A 24,936-nucleotide genomic window follows, 5' to 3' on the forward strand; every position below is an offset into this window, starting at 1 on the left:
TAAGCAGACTGCTTAACCTGTCTGTATTCAGTTTCCCTACCACACTTCGCAGGGTCGTCATGGGGAATAAGTGTGTTAACACATACAAATGACTTAGCCCAGCATCTGTAGTATGTGGTCTATAAATATGAAATCTTTTTATCATCAGAAGCTGGAGAGATATCTTGGATTGAGTGAATAAGAGTTTTGGATCTGGAGTCAGACTGCTCTTGAAATGTTGACTTCAATTGTTATTCTCATTACCCTTATGATCTAAAAACAAATGCCATGTGAACACAAACTCTGTAAGAATTTTAAGTGGGAACATCATTAGGATAGCTGCGTGAGAAATTCCTGTATGGTTCCAACTATGCCTTCGATTTCTAAGCTTTTCTCCAATGTACAGAAGAAAATGCCTTTCTAGAACCTTCCATAGCAAAGCCATCAGTCCACTCCCTCAGCATGCCCTACCTTCAATTTGCTTCTAACCGACCAACTAATATTGAACCCGGCCTCTGAAAGGGAATGGACTTTGTTCATGACCTCCAACTATAAAGCCTTCTGGTAATCAGAAGCCTTGTTCTGGGCAGGAGAATCTTACCCTCCATCCTGGCTGTTTTTACAAGCGCCTTCATTGAACCTGGGCACACTGCAATTATTTCATTAGCACTGTGTGTTGTGATTGTGCATGTAGGGGAGAAAGGGAAAACACTTCTTACAATTGTATGTAATTTGGGAGCAATTTGGTTCCCCACAGCAGGCCGTCAGCATCACATTAATTACAGCCACAGCAATGAAACAGCTGCCAGGGACACAAAGCCTGTCTTCAGGGGACATGATCCAGACAGCATCCTTCATTAGGCTCCATTCTTGCTCCCCTATTTATCCCGTAGCTGCATAATCCTTGACCTGAACTTTGAAGTTCAAACGCAAGCAGAGGCCCTTTCATTCCACTCTCAGGGCAGGGAGCATTGATCATTCCAGAATCAGGGGGTGTTTGGGGATAAAGCCTTTGGCAATCAGAGTTGGCACTTTGAGGGCATCTGGATACCTCCACAGCGTCACACTGAGAGTAAATTCTAAACCCCTTGCCCCGGCTTTGTCTGACCGCTCTATTCATAATGCCTCCACCCCATCCTGCTCTTCTCTGTTGCAACACCCTATCTTCATCCCTTTCAGAGATGTTCTGAAAAGCATATTATTAATATGTGTTATTTATTTCAGCTTGTCTCCCTCCCTCCCAAGGACATCAAATGCACCAGCCTCATTCACTGTGGTACCCGGTGCTTGGCACAGTGCCACAAACAGTAGGTGCTCAGAAGATGCTCACAGAACGAGTGAGTCCCAGCACCTCACTGGCTGCTGGGGAGGGTAGAGGAGAGAGGACGAAGGCAAGCTCTGATGAGACGCAGCAACCCCTTGTTGTGGGTGTGGGGGTAAAAATGCAGGTTCGAGTCCAGATTAGTTTAATTCTAGCAACTGTAGCTCCAGGTGGGAATGCAGACCTGAGTAGGTTCGTGATGCAGTGAAGTATCAGGAACGCAGTTTCTCAACTGCAGACACAGTTACCACTGTATTCAGGACATGAGCATCTAAGTTAGTGGTTCACACACTTGCCCCTATCAAAAAAATTGCCCCAGGAGCTTGTGAAAATTTGAGGTCCCATTGTATCTCTAAGCCAGTAGAATTAGGATAAGGAGAAATGTCAGGCAGCCCTGGAGACCTGGTTAGAAAATAGCCAAACTGAAAGACTGGTCTCTCCATGGACCAAACAGAATTCACTAATGCTAGGTTTATTTTTGACCAATGATTAAGAACACCAACAATCTCTGTTGAAACCAAAATAAAGCTTTCTGGAGTTTCTCTGACTCTCTCACCTCTCTGCTTCATTTGAACAAAAGCGCCCCAAGTCACAGTCCTGACCATGTGTAATGAGCAGGGTGGCAACACAGGCTGTCTTGCAAATGAATGATGCAGATGAAAGACAAGATTTAGCCTATCAAGTCCATGTCCTTAGAAGAGCTTACAGCATGCCAGGCAGCACCCCACCCTCGTACGTTAGACGTGCATGGATACTTACTGATTTTGCAAAGCTGAAGAAGCTCTTGGTCTCTCCAGTCACCATGTTGGATGAACCTGCAAAAGGAAGACTCCCAAGTCAAGCTCATGAAAATCAATCTCTTGGTTCACATGGAAGAATGGCAGTTGTTTGGCCCTGAACTGTCAAGAGCTTGAAAAGAAATTCAATTCAGCCTTGGAAAAATGAGGGAAATGGAGGGGGTGGGTGGTGTCAAGTTGACAATTTTAACTAAGTATCACTGGATCAAAGAGGAAATAACATTTCTCAAGGTGACCATTTTCATCACTTGGGAAAATTGGTCCTGTGGCAAAATGTGATTTAAGCCAACATTCTAATAAAGTGATGGGATGCCAAAATGTCTTGATGGTTCCATTCTTGGAGACTGAGAAATGAACTCATTTGTGAGCTTCCTTTATAGTTTTAATTTGATTCCTCGGTGAGTGAGAGGCTTGGGGAGATGACATTGACTGGGCATTTAAGTGGTGGGGAGAGGCGGGGCTGGGCTAGAATTTAAATGGATGGAAATACAGGGTACAGAGCAACAGACGAGGGTGAAAACAGGCTCAGAAACCAAGGAAATGGTGTGAGTCATATGTTAGCTCCAAAGAGGTCCGGGCAGAAAGGAGAAAACCATTTGAGACCAAAGGTGTAGGTAACCAAGCTTTGCTAGTGAACTAGTGATATTCAGAGGGAAGACAGGGAGCTGAGTTAGGGAAGATTCCCTAAGATGCTCGTGCGGAAAGAAAAGACCCCTTTCTGGGTTCTGGGTTGGGTGAAGTGTGAGAGATACTACACAATATTGGTGCCTTTTCAATAACTTCTCTGCTTTGCCCCCACAGGGACTGAGATCTTCTCAGAGAATCGTTAAATGAAAAAACAATGTCTATCTTAAACTCACTTTTTTGGCATTGGTGAACTTGCTTCTCCTTTCATGGCATGGCTTTTGTGAAATACAAACATCATAGCACTAGGCTTTCATTACTTAGTAGTCAATTAATTGCTATAATGAATTAGATACTTGTGATATGATCAAGTTATATTATACCAGAATCACATCGTGAAAGTAAGGCAAAAAAACAGAACTAGTACATGAGCAATGATGGATAAAGTGTTCATCTGCATTTGACTCAGATGTCAGTCATAGCCAATATCCATATGTTGTACATTGACATTCATAGCTTCTCTTATCAATAGTAATAATTTTTAAATTATGCATCCGCCCCCAAAAACTTTCAACTATTAATACATGGCCACTACGGTTAACGCCAGAATACTCCAGCAATGAAAGCTTCTTCCTTCTGTTTCTGTCACAATGATCTGATGATGACAAGATGATGCATGACCACTTATACCTTTCACATATCTCTTTTATAAACTTCTCAGCTAATAGTACAGAACTGAGTATTCTTTCCCTGAGTTATACAGAAGTAAGGCTCAATTTTCTACTCTATTGCCATGGAACAGAGTGCCAAAAATCTCACACACTGGAGAAGCCCAAGATCATATGGCTTTGGAATGTGACATCTGGCTTCAGATGTGCTTTTTTCTTTATGGAGACTAGTGTTTAAATTGCTTTCTATGCCTGTAACAAAGAGGAGAAGAAGGGGAAGGAGGAGGAGGTGGTGTTGGAGGAGGAAGACAAGGAGGCAAGGAAGAAGAAGAGGGAGGAAAGAGAAAGAGGAAGCTCTGGGGTCTCACTCTGCTGGAGGAAACCTCTCCGAGATGTCCTTCATAAATCCCCCAGACCCAAGAGCATGTAAGTGAATGTACAGGCAGGCATGGACTCCGTCCCTTCAGAGCTTCTGTCTTGATTGGGACATACAGGAGTAGTTTAGAGGAAGGAAATTCTGTACTTTGCAATTTCACCTTCAGTAATGAAGATCTTCCCATTTATCCCCAGCACCCCCACCACTGCCTGCATCCTATCCACTCCTCTCCATCTGCCTGTGGGTCCTTTATTGCCTCCTTTTTGGAACTTCCTTTGAAGCTGTTAGTGTTTCCCTCCTGTGCCACCTACTGTGGCTGGGTTTCATCTCATCACTGCCTTGGCTTGGCCTTGCTTTATTTCTTCTAGAATGAGACATGCTCATAGGATAATAGTGCAGTAGGCACTTTTATAATCGAAAACAATGAACAGCGATAGCAATATTATAGAAAACATGAAAAAATTGAGACCACCCCCATCTTATCCTGCCAACATATCAGCACATCTCATCTTTCAGAGCCTCTGTAAGCACACATGCAGTGCTCCCTGCCCCCTGCTTCTGTTGAGCACTCACCATATAAAATGTAGGTCCCCAGTGGTTTGAGAAGGCTGAGGCCTTTCCCGGTGTTGTCCCCACAGAGGCAATCCAAAACAATGTCCACTCCTTCAGCAGAGATTCTAAATGGTGAGACGACAAAGTAAAATATTGTAACCTGTCAGGGAACAAACTGTCAGGCCCTCTCCCCTCCCATGTCATACTGTTGACTCTCAGGAACACAGAGAGTTCTGAGAGCATCAAAACATACAGAAGAAGCCTGGGAGGCAGAGGTATCCTCCTGAGTCCATCTCAAAGAATTTCACAAAGCTGGAGGATGCTAAGAACCCAGCTGGTGGTGCCAGCATGGAATGTCACAGTCTGTCTAGCCACCTCAGTCAATGTCTCTGAGCCTCAGCTTTCTTCTTTGGAAAGTGGACCTAGCATGTCTTTTTGTGCTAGGAATGAAGTGAGATGACACATGTGATGCTTGGCCCATTGCTAACCACAAAACAGTCACTTTGTAAGTCAATCAACAACTCATATTTGTGGAGCTTGGGTCGTGTGACTGACTCTGTCCAAGGTGCTGAAGACAGAGTGCTACAACCAAGCAAGCTCTCTGTCTTCATGGGGCTTCCAGTTTCGCAAGGTCTGGCCTTTTCCTTCTCCACCTCCCTCCTCAGTGAATCTATAAAGGCACACTAATGTAACTTGCAAACTTCTGTTTGTCCAATCTCCAGGTTCAACGTATAAATACACTCTCAGAGGAAGAGGGTTAAATAGAGGGGATCTTCCTACAGTGATGACGGGTTCCAGCAAAGAGGGAATCCACATACGTCCTCTATTAGGAAGATTCCTTCATCTGTTTATTTATTTAACACTTATTAATTCACTTACTCATGCACTTAATAAACATGTACGGGGCTTCCTGGGTTAAAAGAGATTATGCAGGAGGGGCTGTAGGACTGGAACTCTCTGGGGACGTGTAGGGAAAATATTCCTGCCCACAGTGTTACCCGTTGTGGCTGGACCCTGCTCTGGTCAGACAAGAAAGGCATTTCCTCAGATTTGTCAGTTTGCAGGGGTTATCTTGTCTTAGCACATCACTCAATTTTTCTACCCCCACTCTCATCCCTCAGTGGAGTTCAGGCACTAGCTAATGTCACCAGCTGTGTCCACAGTGTCACCAGCTAGGAAATTACACATGCAGCTACTGGGTTCAGACGAGAAGTTGATCTTCTCATGCCCCCAAGGGCTGAGTCTTAACAAGAGTGTGCCCTTTAAAAGTCCTCGGGTCTTATCCAAAACCCAACCCATTACAGAGGCTCTTCCAAAGTGATCAGCTTTGTTTTCTACCCAATAGAGGGCTTATCTCATAGGTGTGTCTGTTCAAGTTCCATCTGTAAATTAGCTGGGCATTGAACAATTGATGCTTTTGAACTGTGGTGTTGGAGAGGACTCTTGAGAGTCCCTTGGACTGCAAGGAGATCCAACCAGTCCATCCTAAAGGAAATCAGTCCTGAATATTCATTGGAAGGACTGATGTTGAAGCTGAAACTCCAATACTTTGGCCACCTGGTGCGAAGAGCTGACTCATTTGAAAAGACCCCGATGTTGGGAAAGATTGAGGGCAAGAGAAGAGGATGACAGAGGATAAGATGATTGGATGGCATCACTGACTCGATGGACATGAGTTTGAGTAAACTCTGGGAGTTGGTGATGGACAGGGAGGCCTGGTGTGCTGCAGTCCATGGGGTCGCAGAGAGTCAGACATGACTAAGTGAGTGAACTGAACTGAGAGAATTAGGCCAGTGGATCTCAAACCTGAGTGGGCCCAAGTATTTGCATTTCTAAGTTCCCAGCTGCTGCTGCCACTGCTGCTGATTTCAGTTGCACACTGTGAAAGCCCCTGGTTTAAGGTCAAGGCAGCAGTGTTTAATTAGTAATTAATTTGCTCATTGAATATTGAGCACTGGTACTGCCCTAGGCAGGGGGGATGTCATGGTGAACCCAAACAGATTTGATTTCTCCCCCTTTTTTTGGAGCTTACTTTAGGCAGATATGAATCAATCATTATACAAATAAAAATTAAGTTGAAATCAAATGGGGTCCAGTGCCACAAAGGTGCCATGAGACCATTTACACTGAGGGTCTGCCTGATCAGGGCTGCCAGAGAACACATCCCTGGGGAAGTGATGAGTGGCAGGTGGAGGAGATATGTGGGTGAAGAGAGGTGGTAACAGGGTCCCAGGCAGAGGGAACAGCATGTAGACAGGGTGCTCAGGTCTGGTGCACTGGGATGACCCTGAGGGATGGGATGGGGAGGGAGGTGGGGGGGGGTGTTCAGGATGGGATGACACATGTACACCCATGGCTGATTCATATCAGTTCAGTCGCTCAGTCGTGTCCGACTCTTTGCGACCCCATGAATCGCAGCACGCCAGGCCTCCCTGTTCATCACCAATTCCCGGAGTTTACTCAAACTCATGTCCATCAAGTCGGTGATGCCATCCAGCCATCTCATCCTCTGTCGTCCCCTTCTCCTCCTGCCCCCAATCCCTCCCCAGCATCAGGGTCTTTTCAAATGAGTCAGTTCTTCACATCAGGTGGCCAAAGTATTGGAGTTTCAGCTTCAGCATCAGTCCTTCCAATGAACACTCAGGACTGATCTCCTTTAGGATGGACTGGTTGGATCTCTTTGCAGTCCAAGGGACTCTCAAGAGTCTTCTCCAACACCACAGTTCAAAAGCAGCAATTCTTTGGTGCTCAGCTTTCTTTACAGTCCAACTCTCACATCCATACATGACTACTGGAAAAACCATAGCCTTGACTAGACAGACCTTTGTCAGCAAAGTAATGTCTCTGCTTTTTAATATGCTATCTAGGTTGGTCATGACTTTCCGTCCAAGGAGTAAGTGTCTTTTAATTTCATGGCTGCAATCACCATCTGCAGTGATTTTGCAGCCCAGAAAAATAAAGTCTGACACTGTTTCCACTGTTTCCCCTGATTCATATCAATGTATGGCAAAAACCACTACAATATTATAAAGTAATTAGCTTCCAATTAAAATAAATAAATTCATTTTTAAAATCTTTAAAAAAAATTAACTCTCCATAATGATCAAAATTGATTGCTTCACGTGAAAAAAAAAATGCTCAATGTTGCTAATTATTAGAGAAATGCAAATCAAAACTACAATGAGGTATCACCTCACAGCAGTCAGAATGGTCATCATCAAAATGTCTACAAACAATAAACTCCAGAGAGGGTGTGGAGAAAAGGGAGCCCTCCTACACTTTTGGTGGCAATGTAAATTGGTGCAGCCACTGTGGAAAAACAATATGGAGGTTTCTTAAAAAACTAAAAATAGAACTACCATATGATCCAGCAATCCCACTCCTGAGCATGTACCTGGCAAAAACACAATTCAAAAAGATACGTGCATCCCAATGTTCACTGCAGCACTATTTACAACAGCCAAGATATGGAAGCAAAATCTAAATGTCCACTGACAGGAATGGACAAAGAGGATGCCCTATACACAAACAGACACACAATGCAATATTGCTCAGCCATGAAAAAGCATGCAATGATGCCATCTGCAGCAACGTGGATGGGCCTAGAGATTATCATGCCAACTGAGGTAAGTCAGAAAGAGAAAGACAAACACCATATGATGTCACTTATATGTGGAATTTAAAAAAATGGTACAAATGAATTTATTCACAAAACAGAAACAGACTCACAGACTTATAAAACAGACTGTGGCTATCAAAGGGGGAAAGGCTGGAGGAGGAATAATGGAGGAGATTGGGATTAAAAAAAAATAACAAATTGTAGTAAGGGCATTTCATTTCACCAAACTTTCATTTCCATCTACGTATTTTTAAAATATGAGGGTGTGTGAGTTTATATAAACATGCAGAAGTATATGTGCATGAAACAAGTGTGTATGTAAATAAGTCCTGAGTCTGAACCACCATAAGATGAATTTTTCATGGTGTGCAGTAATAGAAAAAAGGGGGTCACAAACTTTCCTTGGTAAATGTTCTTTTCTTCTGGTTTGCACACTAATTGAAATAAAGCAATTTAGAATGTTAGAAAATTAAAAAAAGGGAGGGAGCCTGCTGCAGGCTGGAGAGGCAGCGGGAGGCGGCGCACAGATGCGGCTGAGGCCGGCTGAGCCCGCCCTGCTGGGGAGCTGCACATCTTCCTTTCTCACGTCCGTCCGAGGTCAGTTTTGCGCCCTCCCGTGGAAGTGAGAGCCTGCCCTGCATCTCCTAACCAGCCCTCCCAGACCAAGTCCTCCCCGTGAACTTCACTTCCCGAGGCCCTTCCCTCGGCCGGCAGGATGCCGCCCAGGGGCAGGAGTGGCCTCCCCGACACCAGGCTGTTGACACCTTCTGGGGCATCCCCGCTGGCCCTGCCTGTCCTCTGCTCCCCACTTCCTGTCCGGGGCTCCTCACACCCACGTTCTGCTCATGGGCCCACAACCTCCCCTCTGCCCATCCCAGTTCCTTGCACTGGCTGCCTGGCCTCGGCCTGCGGCTCTAGCCTCTGGTCTGTGGTTCTGCAGAAATGCAGGGCATGCCCACAGAAACACGTGGCCATATGCTCTGCCCACTTCCCCATCCTCACCTCTGACTCACCACCCCAGACACCCTGACTTTCTAGCTATTCCTAAAGCCCCACGTTCAAGGGCACCTACTGTGTGCCAGGCACAGCACAAGTCTCATCTCACGAGGCCTCGTGCCAATCCCGAGACTCAGGGCCATTTGATGGATGAGGAAACAGGCTCAGTGGAGTCAGCTGACTGTGTGGGGAATAGGAGGGCCCTTGTTTGAGCCGGACGCCAAGTGAGAGTCCCAGAGATGGAGTAGTTTTGTAGGGTGGATTGTAGCCAAGCCGGGGGTGACTACCACTGCCACTTATGGTTCCCAGTGGAGGCTGAGCAGAGAGTCAGGCAAGACAGGGTTTGCCCGTGCACAGAGCTCGAAATAAGCCACAAATTCGCTGCACGTTGCTGACATCACATCCTTTTGAAGGTCAGTGGTGCAGTGGGGCTGAAGGGAAGGGAGGAGATGGATTCTAAGGATGAGAAGCTGGGTAGAGGCTGGTGCCATTCCTGGGGGCCCTGAGGGTAAGAACACTCCACTGACTCAATTTGGTTGTAGAAGTCAAACCTGCGAGCAGACATTGCTCCTTTCAGGGCCAGCAATGTTCCTTCAGGTGAGAGCTGCAAAATGGAAAAGCGCTCCATCCCCTGTTTAGTTATTAGAAGCCCAGTCAGTGAATCAGACTGAACTGAACACTGGGTCTAGTTAAAATGCTCAGGCCCCGCAAGTAGGGACTTCCCTGGTGGCTCAAATGGTAAAGAATCTGCCTGCAATGCAGGAGACCCGGGTTCGACTCCTGGGTCAGGAAGATCCCCTGGAGAAGGAAATGGCAACCCACTCCAGCATTCTTGCCTGGAGAATCCCATGGACAGAGGAGCCTGGCAGCCTGCAGTCCATGGGGTCACAAAGCGTCGGATATGACTGAACAACGAACACTTCCACTGCCTTTCCACACGGAGGCTTGGGTCAGGTCCTCCCTTGCTCATCCTTCCATTGACAAGCACCTTAGCAGCATCTTTTAATGGAACAATCATGACTCTCACAAGCAGAGCTACGCAGCCCGTCAGAGGCACAGAGACCATCCTCATTTCTGAGCTGCCCCCAGGGCCCCAGTTTCTTGAGTGTCCACCTTGCCTGCATAATCACATAAACACAGAGGGGGCAGAGAGTTAAAGGCAGCAGTTCCTACTCTGCTTTCTCCTGCTGTCATAAATCTCTGCAGACTTAAGAAGCAAATAGAAATAGCCCCAGCTCAGAGATCCTCTGCCAAATTCAGCAGCAAGATATTTGGGGATTGCTGACCCAAGATTTTCCTGTCTGTCTGTCCTTGGTCCCCAACCCCTGGCTCCTTCCCAGAAAGTGCCGCCTCTTTGCTTCTCGCCCACTTGGACCAGCGGGGAATTTCTCCTGAGTGGTGGCCTTTGCCATTGGGTCATTACTGGGCAAGCGGCCCTTCGACTTTGTCAATCAAGAGATCAGTTCCCCTTTATCATCGTAACTTCTGTTTCCAGTTGGGCCCTTGGCTCTCCTGCACGTCTTCTCGTTCAGAATCCCCTCGTCTCTGAGAACTCATTCCTGCCACGGCTTTAACCACTGCCACTGAACTCGTGACAGAGGGATGAGGCGATTTCAGCCAGCCCAGCACACAGTAGGCTGCTTAGTAAAAGTTCACTACCGACGCCTCCCACTGGCGCTTAGCAAAACCGCCTCTAGGAAGGAACCCTTTCTCTATTGTTTTCTCTCTGCTCTCTCCTGCTGGCTAGGCGTTTGTTAATTTCCACTTGGCCTCAGCTTCTTTATTTGTAGGATGTGGAATTTCCATCTTGCTGGATACACACCAAATGGTCTCACTAAGATGCTCTAAAGAACGAGAGGACAGATGCACACCTGGCGTGGGATTCACTCCCCGCCCCTCTCTACGGACTAAAATACTTCCTAGTCTTTGAGCTCCCACGTGGGGGGTGGGGGGCCGTCCACCTTGGTGCTCCCTCTGGTCTTTTCTCTCCTCTTTATTTTTAAAGCCCTTACAGTCAGACACACACAATTCAAAGCTTCGAACGCATCCACTTTGTTTCCTCTCCTGAAACAATGAGCATACTCATCTCTCTCCTCCTGAAAAGAGAAGGGGGGAGTGACATAAAGGCTCTGTCTGTATTATAAATATTTTTCCCCCATTCTCTTTAAAATGTCTGGTTCTAGGCTGCAGACATGTTCAAAAGAAGCAGACTGACTGGTTGATAAAAGAATTTCCGTCCCAAGAAATTTTACGCTATTATTTTTCCTAGTTGATTACACACAGCATTGTGTAACAGATAATATCCATGGATCAGAAAAGAAGGAAAAGTCACTCTGCATTCCACTCCTGTTGCATCTTAGTGGGTGAATCTTTTTCCCTTTCATTTTATGTCCTCACACGCCAAGGATTTATACAAAGCTGTGATCACAGTGTAGCTGGAATTTGGCATACTGCTTTTTTCACTCAATATGCTACTACGGATATTTTTTTCATTTTCTGACAGAGTCTTCATAACTAGTATGTTTTTTTTTAGGGGCTGCATAATACTCAAGTGTGTGGGTGTAGTGTAATCTACCGAGCCATTTCCCTTCTGTTGCTGATGGGGGCTGGTTCTGGATTTTCGCTATTACAGACGATGCTGTAATTCACCCTGTCGGTCTATCCTGGGCGCCTACAGTGAGGCAGAAGCAGCGCTTGGCTCTGCAAACAGGCAACATGGACCTGTGGCTTTTATCTTCTTTTGGATTTTTTCCTGAGGGTAGGCTTCATGGGACAGAGAGTATAAATATACCTGTGACTTCTCAAGTCATTTTTAGGCTAATCCTAGGACCTCTACTTAAAAACTCAAGGAAGTGTTGGAGGTCATATTTGCAGGATGGTGGTCGGAGGAGATGACCCTCAGATGCTGTTATCTTCTGCTTTTCTGACATCAGCAGAAATTGTCAATTCCGGGCTAACGGAGCAGGTCAAGTGCAGTGAGGGGATGAGGGGATGGTGCAGCTCCTGGGGTGTGGGGACCACAGAGGCTCCCTGGTACGGACTGTCACCTCTTCAGAAGAGCTGCCATCCCCTGCTTCTCTCCTACCACCTCCCAAATCCTCTGACCACGTCCTCCAGCCTCACTGGTCTCCTTGCAGATTCTGGAACTGACCAAGTCTCTCCCGACCCTGGGCCTTAGCACACGCCATTCCCCTGGGTCAGAAACGCTCTTCCTTTGGCCTAATTCTCATCCCTCAGTTCTCAGTCGGAATCTCACCCTTTGATGGATGACATGTCTGATTTCCCCATGTGCCTGTGCTGATTTCACTAGCACCTTGCATTTCTCCGCCGGAGTGCACACCAAAGTGCAAAGCAATGAACCTTTCAGTATCTTCTGTCCTGTCTTCCCCACTGAGACTCTCCGCTCCGTGAAGACAGTGATTCTCACGGTGGTTTCTGCTGGACCTGCTGTCCTAGCAGAGTACCCGGCCCACCACAGATACTTGGTACTGACTAAGCTGGTCAGGGCAGGAACAGAGGAGAGGATGCTTGCAAAAATATCGCTTCAGAGGATGAAAGGAAAGAGGACGGGGGGATCAGAGCTTGAAAGATGCAAGTTAAAGAAAGGAAGGAGGTCCCCTGGCGGCTACTCAGTAAACAACCTGCCTGCTAAAGCAGGAGACCCGGGTTCAACTCCTGCTCCGGGAAGATCCTAGATGCCACGGAGCAACTAAGCCCATGCCCACAGCCACTGTGCCCGAGTGCTGCAACTCCCGAAGCCTGTGCCCCACAACAATAGAAGCCACCACGAGACGCCCGAGCACCACAACCAGAGAGGGTCACTCCCACTCGTTGCAGCTAGAGAAAGCCTGCGAGCAGCAGCATCGAAGGCCCAGTGAGCCAAAAGAATAAAGAGCCACCTGAGGTGTATAAAAGCAGGCAAAAGTATATTCTGAAAGTCTTTCAGACTACTATACATAAAATAGATAAGCAACAAGGATTTACTGTATAGCACAGGGAATTCTATTCAATATCCTGTAAAACTATACTGGAAAATATAATCATCTATACTTAAATTTTTTACAAAATGCCTGTGATCTCTGGACATCTGAGAAATGGATGGTGAAGTTCTAATATCTAGCTTTAAAGCTCTCTTTTCACACCTCATGGGAAATACTGGGGCAACCTTAAATAGCATATAGATCTCCCCATTCAAAATCTAAAATCAAATGGGAGAATTCAGACCATCAGAAGGCTTTCCTTTCCAAGAAACTTCCCAAGTTTCATCCAATCTGCTCCAAATCTATCATTTCAAGCAACCAGATCTCTCGTCTTGCAGCCCTTCAATTTTTCATCTTAATCAGGGATGTGGAGAAAATGATTTCTTTGTTATGATGCTAGCTGGACAACCTAATCCTGTGTAGCTTACAGTTTTGTGCTGGAGACTGAAAATACATAAACAGTGGCTCTGGGATGTGGCTGAATCCTCCCAGGGGCTGTGGGTGGAGCAGAGCCTGGGAATCAGCCTTGAATGCTGAGAATCAGCAGGGTGGAGACCCACAGATCATCTGCAAGTGTGGCGGCAGCTGGGTGTGCCATCTGATTCCCTGTGGTGGCGTGCACATGGCCGTGATCAATAGCTTCAGGGTCACAGGTGGAATACGGATCCGATTATAAACCAAAGTCTCCCCGTGGAGACCGCAACAGCCAGCAGACTGACACCTCTGCCTTCATTCTCCCTGCAGCACCAGTGACTGTTCCAAACCTGTGTCCCATTTGTCCCCACCGTGGTCCTTTGGTGGCTCTCAGTCACACCCAGGTTGGAGTCCACGTTCCCTGGGGCTGTTATGTGAATGAGTGAGAAATAAACTTCTCTGTGTTATGGTAGTGTTGTAGCAGCTCTCACAATTCAGCTTGGTGAGTTACTTAACTTCTCAGTTCCTTGGGTTTATCCTCTCCAAAATGGGGATAATAATAAGGCTGTTGAGAGGATTAGATGAGCGAATTCCATGTGAAATAGCCCAGAGCTAGTAACATGCATGTTCATCATTATGGCATTATGACACTGAGAAAGAGTCTGTGCATGCTCAGCTGTCTGACTCTGCGACCCCACGGGCTGTAGCCCGCCAGGCTCCTCTGTCCATGGGATTTCCCAGGCAAGAACACTGGAGTAGGTTGCTGCTTCCTTCTCCAGAGGATCTTCCCAACCTAGGGATCAGCCGGAGTCTCCTGCGTTGGCAGGCAGGTTCTTTACCACTGAGCTGATGACTGTTATTAGCCCTCCTCTAAATGATGCTCCTGTTCTTTAACAAGGGGCTTCCCTGATGGCTCAGTTGGTAAAGAATCCACCAGCAATGCAGGAGACCCCGGTCTGATTCCTGGGTCGGGAAGATCCCCTGGAGGAGGGATAGGCTACCCACTCCAGTATTCTTGGGCTTCCCTGGGGGCTCAGCTGGTAAAGAATCCGCCTGCAGTGTGGGAGACCTGGGCCCATGGGGTCACAAAGAGTCAGACACGACTGAGAGAAATTCTTTAAGAGAGAAGTGCAGGGACCATCCCGGTGCCTTTAGAACAAGCATCTTACCGCTTCACGTCCTGCACATAGTCTGCGTTTCTGTCCAAGAGGTGGGTCACGGAGTCCTTGATGGCTTCATGCTTGAAAGTAGAAGCCGTTCCAAAGACAGTCACGCTGGGGACAGTGGAGCACAGCTGAGCCACAGCTTGGCCCTAGAAGTGAAATATCACAGACAAGTCACACAGGAGAGCCACCACCCGACAGCTAGTCTTGCTGGGCGAAAAGCAGGATTTCTCAGCCTTGGCGCTATTGACCTTTTTCTGGTTGGATTGGTCTTCATTGCAGGGGGCTGAACTGTGCATTGTGAGATGTTTAGCAGGGTCCCTGGCCTTCACCTACTCGGTACCAGCAGCAAGCCCCCAGCTGTGACACCCAAAAATATCTCCAGTCAACATCGCTCACTACTAGAGAGATGCAAATCAAAACTACAGTGAGATACCACCTCACTGGTCAAAACAGCCATCATCAAAAAATGCACAAACAATAAATTCTGGAGAGGGTGTGGAGAAAAGGGAACCCTCTTGCACTGTTGGTGGGAATGTAAATTGAAACAGCCACTATGGAGATTCCTTAAAAAAAACTAGGAATAAAACTACCATAGGACCCAGCAAGTCCTACTACTGGGCATATACCCTGAGGAAACCAAACTGAAAAAGACACAGATAGCCCACTGTTCATTGCAGCACTATTTACAATAGCTAGGACATGGAAGCATCCTAGATGTCTATCAACAGATGAATGGATAAAGAAGCTGTGGTGCATATACACAATGAGACAGTACTCAGACATAAGAAGGAACACATCTGAGTCAGTTCCAATGAGGCGGATGAACCTAGAGCCTATTACACAAAGTGAAGTAAGTCAGAAAGAGAAAAACAAGTATCGTATATTAGCGCACATATACAGAATCTAGAAAGAGGTACTGATGAACCTCTGTGCGGGGCAGCAGTGGAGATGCAGAGAGAGCAGACTTATGGACACAGGGGTAGGGAGGAAGGAGAAGGTGGGACAACTGGAAACACGTACACTACCGTATGAAAAACAGATAGCCCACGGGAATCTGCCGATGACTCCGGGAGCTCAAACTGGGGCTCTGTAACAACCTAGAAGGTTGGGATGGGCTGGGAGGTGGGGCAGAGGTTCAGAGGGAGGGGACATGTGTATACCTATGGCTGATTCATGTTGGTGTATGGCAGAAACCAATACTGTGGAGCAATTACCTTGCAGTTAAAGAATAAATGAATTAAAAAAAATATCTCCAGACATTTCAAAGTGTTCCCTGGGAAACACAATCTCCCCTGGTTGAGAATCACTGGTATAGAGGAAGGAGAGCCAGCAAAACCCTGGTACCAAGACAGAACAATGATCATTTAACCATCTGGACTTCAGGTTCTCCATCTATAAGTCAGCACTAATATTACCTATGCCCCAGGGATCTTGGAGGATGTCCTAGTTTGGATTCCCCAGAAGCAGATCCTGAGGCAAGGATTTTGAGAGCAAGTCCTTTATCTGGAATAGGATCACAGGAAATACCAGGGTATTAAGACAGAAATAGAAGGCAGTCAATAAACAAATCAACCCTGAATATTCATTGGAAGGACTGTTGCTGAAGCTCTAATACTTTGGCCACTTGATGCACAGAGTTGACTCACTGGAAAAGACCCTGATGCTGGGAAACATTGAGGGAAGGAGGAGAAGGGGGCGACAGAGGATGAGATAGTTGGATGGCATCACAGACTCAATGGACATAACTTTGAGCAAACTCCGGGAGATGGTGAAGTTCAGGGGAGCCTGGTGTGCTGCAGTCCATGGGGTCACAAAGAGTCCGACATGACTTAGTGACTGAACAACAAACAACAACAGCCTTTGTCTGGAACAGGACTGCAGGAAACACCAGGATATCAAGACAGAAATAGGAGGCAGTCAATAAAGGGTGTGTTTATCAAGTCAACATCCACCATGGTAACTGGAACTGGGTCCCTCTAAGGAACTCCATCAGCAAATGTAGATTACACCTGGGATTATCCGAACCAAGCAGTGAGGAAGCTGGAATATCTGTCCACCAAATTTCCATCTGATATGGGTTCAGGGTTGCTTCTGCAGCAGTAGGCATGTCTGGCTTGCCCTTAGAGACCAAACGTGCTTCCACAGCCAGTTAGGAGCCCTGAGTGAGCAAACTGCAGCATGCTGAGTGCAGAGAAGGTATGATGTGCTTGACAGCATCTGCTCCGGGGGCGTGAAATGAGGTGACGTGTAACACAGGTTGGTGCCTGGCACAAACCATGGTACTCAGTCAGTGTTAACCATCCATGCCCCATAGTGGCTTATTACACCCAGAGCTGAGCTGTCCAAGCATATGAAGAAAAAGCCAGTACATGAGGTTTAAATAGCAAATGGTTCAAGAGAAATCACAAAAGTAGTTAGGAATGGGTAATCTCCCCATGTCCTTTTTCAGTATGGTCAGAGGTTTGAGTCAGTGGGCAAAATACTACAATAACATGCATTCACAAACCTTCCAGTAAAACCCAATTTGCTAATTAATTTGCATCCTAAAACCAAATGCTATCTTTTTCCAGTGTTCCATCAACCATCTTCATGAGGCAGAAATTATTAAGGAGGGAAATTATTCCACCAAAGGCATCTGTGATATGAATTACCGCCTCTCACTTTATTTACATATTCATGTTGCTGGACTCAATAAGGCTGGCAGGTCAGTTTGTGGAAACACAATTCTTCCCAACATTTGCAATGAAAGGCAACATTGAGAGCATCAGAAAATGTCAGATTTATAAGCTCATCCAGTTACCCCCTCCTCCTCATTGTTTTACAGAGCAGGGACAGGGGACTCTGAAAGGTTAGGGTGACCCAGTTCTTCTGAGGCAGAGCTGGGATGCAAAGCAAGGTCTCTTGACTCCCAGCTACTGCCATTTTCTATTATGCCATGCTGTCTACTTATTTTGACATTTCGAGCTAAGTGGATTTTTAAGTTGCCGTCTAAAATAGACACATTACTGACATGCCCGCCTGGAGGTCAACATTTTAGAACACGGCCATGAACCTGAGACTCTAGATGGGCTGTTCTTCTCTGCTCTAAGAATAGCTTTGGTATTTTGGTTAATTTCTTTTAAGAAAATTTTATTTATTTATTTTTGGCTGCGTTGGGTCTTTGTTGCTGCATTTGGGCTTTCTCTAGCTGTGGCTAGCAGGGGCTACTCTCCAGCTGCAGTGTGAGGGCTTCTCATTGGGGCGGCCTCCCTGGGTGCAGAGCCTGGGCCCGGGCATGCAGGATTCGGCAGTCGCACCTGTGGGCTCAGCAGTTTCGGCACGTGGGCTCCAGAGGGCGGACTCAGCGGCTGTGGCACACGGGCTCAGTAGCCCCGAGGCCGCTTGGTTTCCCCTTAGCTGCCCCAACCAGGGGCCTAACCCGTGTCCCCTGCACTAGCAGGCAGGTTCTTAATTACTCAACTACCAAGGAGTTGGCTCATTTCTGTATCTCCTCATTTTAGAGAACAAAAAAGGGGTTATCCTTCCTGTGCGTGCGTCCTGAGCTGCTTCAGTCGCTTTCGACTCTGTGTGACCCTGTGGGCTATAGCCCATCAGAGTGTAAATGTCAGCAACCAACGTGACGATCCTTTAAAATTCGACAGGTACTGTTGGTACTGCTGGGGTGGGAGCTTAGAGCTGGTGCTCATAGCTGCGTAGTCCCTATCCTGCCTTCCGTCCTTAAACAAGTGAGCGAAAATCACTCAGTCATGTCCGACTCTTTGCGACCCCATGGACTATAGCCCGCCAGGCTCCTCTCCAGGCCAGAATACTGGAGTGGGTAGCCATGCCTTTCTCCAGGGGATCTTCCCAACCCAGGGATGGAACCCAGGGATGGAACCCACACTGCAGGCGGATTCTTTACCATCTGAGCCACCAGGGAAGCCCTTGAGCAAATCTGACATTTATCCACTCCACTCCTTTGCAGATTCCTACTATATGCTACCTCGTCACACTGTGTAATAGATGCTGGAGCGGCAGATTCCTGATACACCTTCACCTCTCTAGTCCCACCGAGGCCCACAGCTGTGTATTGAACTACATCTTACCAGCCGCTTCACCTGGTTCTCCAGAAACCACACATCAGACTCAAGCGATCCAAAACATAACTCATGGCTCTCTCCAAATGAGTTACTCCTTGTAAGAGCTTGCGAGGGCTGCCGTCACGAAATGCCACGACTGAGCGGCTTAACCAACAGGACTTTGCTGTTTCATGGTTCTGAGGCTGGAGGTCTGAACTCAGAGTGTCAGCTCCTTCCAATGACCGTGAGGGAGGGAGCAGACCCAGGCCTCCCTCCTGGCTTGCAGATGGCAGTCTTCTCCCTGGGTCTCCTCACACTGGTCTTCTTTCCTGTGCCCGTCTGTGCCCACAGACCCCCTTCTTGTAAGGACAACAGTCTTGTGGGTTTAAGGCTTACCCTCATGACCTCGTTGTAACTCGATGACCTCTGTGAAGATCCCGCCTCCAAACAAGGGCACATTTTGAGGTGCTGGGCTTTAGGATTTTAATTTATGAACTGGACGAGTGCAGGGGGACATGATCCAACCCCAAACACTCCTCCCACTGCATTTCCTGCCTCAGTGGATGGAGCGGCACCATTCACTCATTGCTAAAGACAGGAAGCATGGAGTTGTGCTGAACCCCTCTCCCAGTTGGCACAGATGTTGCTTCCACTCACCATCCCTTGTGACCACCACTTCCTCCCCTAGACTATGACAACACCCCTCTCACCAGCCTGGCTGTTTCCACGTGGACTTTGCACCGTGAAGGGTGATTTTCCTCAAACACACCACTGAACATTTCCTCATGGGCTGCAAGGCTGCCCAACGCCTGTCCTGCCTTCCGGATAAAATGCACACTGTTTACTTGACCGCACAAGGCCAGCCCCCCGGGATCTGACCCAGTAACCTCACTAAGAGACAGCCGCCACCTTGCCAATATCCACTCCCTAGCTACACACACTTTAGCCATCACTGACAGTGGCCCTGACCCTCATCCCTAGGTGTTCTCAGAACAAGCCTTCAACCTTCTTTTACTGAGGAAGGAGCTGAGGTTTACGGAAGTCAGGGGCCTGGGCCAAGGCCACCAGGGTGCGATGTGGCAAAGCTTGATGTGCTGTGTTCACTGGCTGAGGGACCCTGAGTAACCGTCCACTCCTCTGCATTTTATAGCATATACATCACATGGCATACTATATAAATTCTAAGATTGCTGTAGGACATAATGCACCCACAGGCTTAGCACAGGGAACACTCAATAAGCATCTGCACTCATTACCACTAGGACTCCTATTGCCATTTTTCTCCATATTATTATGGTTATACGGGCAGTGGGAGCAGACCCACGATCTACTCTGCAGCCCCACATGCTGTTTGCAACAGTGCCGGTTTCCCCAAATGCTTCCCCTCTCCTGTCACGACCTGGCTGTCCACTCCCTTCTGCAGCTCACAGTACTCGCTCTGAGGCCGCCCGTCTCCCGAGCATCCCAGGCAGAACCTCTGCCCTCTTCCAGGGCCGCCACTGAACGTCCTCCAGGACAGCAGCCGCCACTTTCTGTGGCTGCTCGCTGACCCATCCATGCACCTCAAGGGGTCCGAGACGGTGCCTCGTGGGCTCCCCACCCCAGTCCCCAGGCAGAGCCTGGCACGGAGCAGGTGTTTGGTAAAATGTGTTGAATCGATGCACGAGAAATAACAGGGGTTTGACGTAATGGGGAAGCCCCTTGTCACTTTGCAGATTTCTTTGTTCTTTAGCTTTGCAGAGCGGGAATAAAGCAGAGATTTAACCCTCAGCGTAACTAGTCTCTGGCCCAAGCAGAAAGTTACCATTTCCATTTTAAAGAGAAAGATACATGTGGTAATAAAATGAAGTGACAGAAGTAACTGGGTTACCTACATATTTATATTATTATGTAATATATGTGAGCATTATATATAATATATAATACATAAATATATTATATAATACAATTACAGTCAGCCCTCATGGATACTGATTCTGCATCTGTGGAGGCAACAATCGGTGATTTGAAAATATTCTGGAAAAATAAATTCCAGAAGGTTCCAGAAAATAAAACTTGAATTCACCTCTGGCAACTATTTACATAGAATTTATCTTGTATTAGGGCTTATAAATAATCTTGAGATGATTTAAAGTACATGGAGGATGTGCATAGGTTATATGCAAACACTATCCCATTTTATATAAAAGACTTGAGCACCCTTGGATTTTGATTTCTGTTGGGGGAGGGGTGTGGCCCTGTAGATACCAAGGGACAACTGTGTATATATAATTATATATACAATCTAAAACTAGTATTATATGTATATATGTATAGGCTTCCCAGATGGTGCTAGTGGTAAAGAACCTGCCTGATCATGCAGGAGACAGGAGAGATGTGAGTTCGATCCCTGGGTTGGGAAGAGCCCCTGGAGGAGGGCGTGGCAACCCATGCCCAATATTCTTGCCTGGAGCATCCCACGGACAGAGGAGCCTTGTGGGCTACAGTCCCTGGGGTTGCAAAGAATCAGACACAACTGAGCACACACGCATGCATATAATATAAATGCACATATAGTTAGCACAATATACAAGTAGTACATGTAGTATTATAATGTCTATTATTATATAAATAGTGATGGGTAGTAAACACAAGCTCAGTACACCTCTATCTGCAGCACTCCCACCCCCTCTTTTAGCTCTTAATTAATTCACTCAGGCAATGAGAGGCCCTGCAAGATCCTCAGTGACTGTCTAAAATAAATAATGCCCAGCATTCTGTATTTAAGCAGAAAAGTGCTCTCCCTCACATTTATAGAAAATCTGTACCCTCCCTTCTCCAACTCCCAAGGTGAATGCAAGATCAGCATCTAATTTATCCTCGGTTTCTCCCACGTGCCTAGCAAACAGCATGGACTCAATAAACATTTGCGGAAGACGGAGTGAATTTTCAATAAAAAGGATTTTGCAATTTACCTGCAGACCCAGAACATAAAATGAACAAGACAATCCAGTCTCCCAGCAACAGCAGTAAATGGAGATTTGCATGTACTTGTTTCTAATTGATTCCCCTTCCCTCTGTAGGATGTAAGAGCTCGCAAGCCTCTGCCTCCCTTCCCTGCAGCTGACCGTGCAGCGGTCACAGCGGCCGTGGTTCCTGCCTCCCACCTTGTGCCAGGTACTGGGCTGAAGAGCTTCCTTAAATCCTTACATCACGTGTGGGACACTTTGTTTTTCTCTTATACCTGAAAACGGGGATTCAGAGAGGAAAAGGAACCCATCCAGGGTTATGGCGCTTGTGCGTGGTAAGGCTGGGGTCAGACTCTGCTGTCCCCGACTCCTTGGCCGCTCTGCTGTTAATCTTTTTGTCCATCCTGCTAAGCACTCAGAGAAGGAAATGGCAACCCACCCCAGTACTCTTGCCTAGAGAATTCCGTGGACAGAGGAGCCTGGTGGGCTGCTGCCTGTGGGGTGGCAGAGAGTCAAGACACGACTGAAGCAGCTTAGCAGCAGCTTAACACTCAAGTTGCTGACATGGAAATCTTAGAGGAAGCCATGGGTCCTTGACATCAGTCTGGCAGGCTTCACTGATCCACTCTGGATAGCTCTGTCTCAGGTTAAGATAGGTGAATGGATTTCAACCAGCTCGGTCCTAATCCCAGGGCTGTTGAGGTCTCCTCAAGCAGAGCACAGACAGTGGGAAATCCAAGGCCAATAATTATGAGGGAGTTGTTTGGGGAGGGGGGTGGTTCCTGAAGTTCGACTCTTATCAACAGACGGGCAGTTCAAAGCAAGATCTTATTCCAGAAAATCTGGGCACAGAAGATGAACAATTTGAGGAGCAGGTGGTTGTTTTAGTTGCTAAGTTGTGTCCCACTCTTTGCAACCTGACGGACTGTAGCCCTCGGGGCTCCCCTGTCCATGGGATTCTCTAGGCGAGAATACTGGAGTGGGCTGACATTTCCTTCTCCAGGGGATCTTCCCACGGTTCAAACCTCCATCTCCTGCTTGGCAGGAGGGTTCTTTACCACTGTGCCACCTGGGAAGGTCAGGGGAGCAGGTACATCTGTATAAAAGGCTTCGTACCTGCCTGAGACATATTCAGTATGTTAAATGACAATTTCTAACACAGCTGTCCTGGAATCAGGACTGAGCCTGGTTGAAATTCTGGTTACCCACTCCACCGGAGTTTAGAATAGATGCTCTCCCTTATATGTGGAATCTAAAAAGACATGAAACAAATGAACTTATTTACAAAACAGAAGCAGATTCACAGACTTAGAGAGGGACTTATGGTTGCTGGGGAGGAGGGGGAATGAAGGAAGAGATAGTTAGGGAGTTTGGGATGGACATGTACCTACTGCTATATTTAAACTGGATAACCACAAGGACCTACTGTATACCACGGGGGACTCTGCTTAATGTTATGTGGCAGCCTGGATGGGAGGGGGGAGAATGGAAACACGGCTGAGTCCCTATGCTGTCCACCTGAAACTATCACAGCACTGTTAACTGGTCACGCTCCAGTACAAAGCTAAAAGTTTAATTTAAAAAAATCTAAAAAAAATAACAGACTGTTGGACTCAGTAGGGGAAGGAGAGGGTGGGATGATTTGAGAGAAAAGCATTGAAACATATGCATTACTGTATGTGAAATAGATAGCCAGTGGGAGTTTGATGGATGACACAGGGAACCCAAAGCTGGTGCTCTATGACAACTGAGAAGGGTGGGATGAGGAGGGAGGTGGGGGGGATTCAAGAGGGAGGGGACCTATGTATACCTAGGGCCGATTCAGGTTGATGTATGGCAAAAACCATGACAATATTGTAAACAATTATCCTCTAATTAAAAAAAGAAAGAAAAAATCTTTGATTATGGAATAGGCACTCCTGTCAGGGCACTGAGATTCAGGATGCGGCATCAGATTCTCAAGGAAGTAGGAGACAATGGAAAGATGGCTTCAAAGGGCCTCTCTGATACAGAGGTTCTCTACCTCCTCATCATATACCACAACTCTAGCTTTGGACAGACTGAGCATATGGAAAAATGCCAAGTCTTTCCTAAGCACCACACCCTCTCACCACAGGACCTTTGCACATACAGGTTCCACTGCCTGTAGCCGTCTCTCCTGTCTTTTCTCTTGGCTGATTCCCAGTCATCCCTTGAACCTCAGCGTGTCGCTTCTTTGTCGCTCATTCCATCATTAGAGGGCTATTTCATGACTGCCTCTAGTATGTTAGACCCTAACCCTAACCCTATGGGAGTTCCTGGAAAGATAAAGGTGAATGAGTTATAAACGGTTCCTATCACTTTGGAGCTTGCATTCCTCTAGAGGCAACAGATATTAATAAAATAAAGATACTATTAAAAGTACAGTCATACACTTAAACCAATGGAGTGAGAATGCCAATTCCAACCACTGAACCTGGGATAAGACCACGTCGGCACACTGCACTCTTGCAAATGTGTGGCAAATAAGGGACACGCACTTTACTGCATGTGGACATACGAAGGGAAAGACTAGACAAGCTGGGAACTTGAACTTGATCCCCGTGGTCTCTCCAGTGCCATGATTTCTAGGTCACACGGACTGGTTCTTAGCTGGTCTATAAAAAAATCTGTTTGAAAAGCCTCCCAAAGAGAATGAGACTTTACACAGTATCCTACATTTAGTGAAAAATGGAATTTTCTACTGCTAACTTGACATTTCCGAGATCACTTATAAAAGAGAATTAGGGTTATCTCTTCCACGAGTTGTTTTCACTTTTGAAACAGCTCCCGGAAACCACCAATCATTCTTGTGGTCAAAGAATGGAAAAGAACAAGCTTGGTGGGTATATAGAGGAGACGCCTGGAGGAAACAGTGAGGGTGGATTGTTCTGTTCCCAAGAACCATCAGTTTACTTTTTCATCTTCATCAAGGCAGAAAGGCACTTGGACCAGGAGAGATAAATGAATGTTATCACAAAATTTAGTACGTTGGAGACCTGAGCCCTCCTTATGCTTTTCATATGACAATACTGACTCCCACACTGGGATTCAGACACAGGTTTAGAAACTCTTCTTTCTCCCCAGATCAGTGCTGTCATCTGCCTGCTCAACAATTCACTTGATTCAATTGTTGTAAGAAGAGCAAATTCACATCCCACTGCGTGGGCTGATCCATGTGACCCGCCATCAAAGGCAGCAAAGAACATTCTGTATTTTCCCCCAGTATGTTTTCAGAATCAGCTCCTCTTTATCTTGTCCGTTGCTTCAAAACTCTTGAACTACACATGATACTCCCTGTAACATGTATGTGCTGAGCATCTCAACAGCAAGAAGTTCCAGGGCACAATGGCTGAGGGAGAAGAGAGAGAAGGAGGAAAAAAGTGAAGATCAGTGGAGACAGGCATTTTTCAATTGCTC

The 24,936-nt window shown here is 46.8% G+C and overlaps 1 protein-coding gene across 1 annotated transcript in view; it reads right to left on the reverse strand.

Moving 5' to 3' along the window:
• VAT1L (vesicle amine transport 1 like) overlaps positions 1-24,936 on the reverse strand; it is a 165,926-nt gene that overhangs the window by 79,433 nt on the left and 61,557 nt on the right. The window contains exons 4-6 of the mRNA XM_043437233.1: positions 14,496-14,638; positions 4,339-4,442; positions 2,060-2,115 (exon numbers count right to left, since the gene is read on the reverse strand). Coding sequence (XP_043293168.1) covers positions 2,060-2,115; positions 4,339-4,442; positions 14,496-14,638 — 303 coding nt within the window. The remainder of the gene's footprint in view (positions 1-2,059; positions 2,116-4,338; positions 4,443-14,495; positions 14,639-24,936) is intronic.

This window comes from Cervus canadensis, chromosome 18 (genome assembly GCF_019320065.1).
Source record: "Cervus canadensis isolate Bull #8, Minnesota chromosome 18, ASM1932006v1, whole genome shotgun sequence".
NCBI classification, from domain to species: Eukaryota; Metazoa; Chordata; class Mammalia; order Artiodactyla; family Cervidae; genus Cervus; species Cervus canadensis.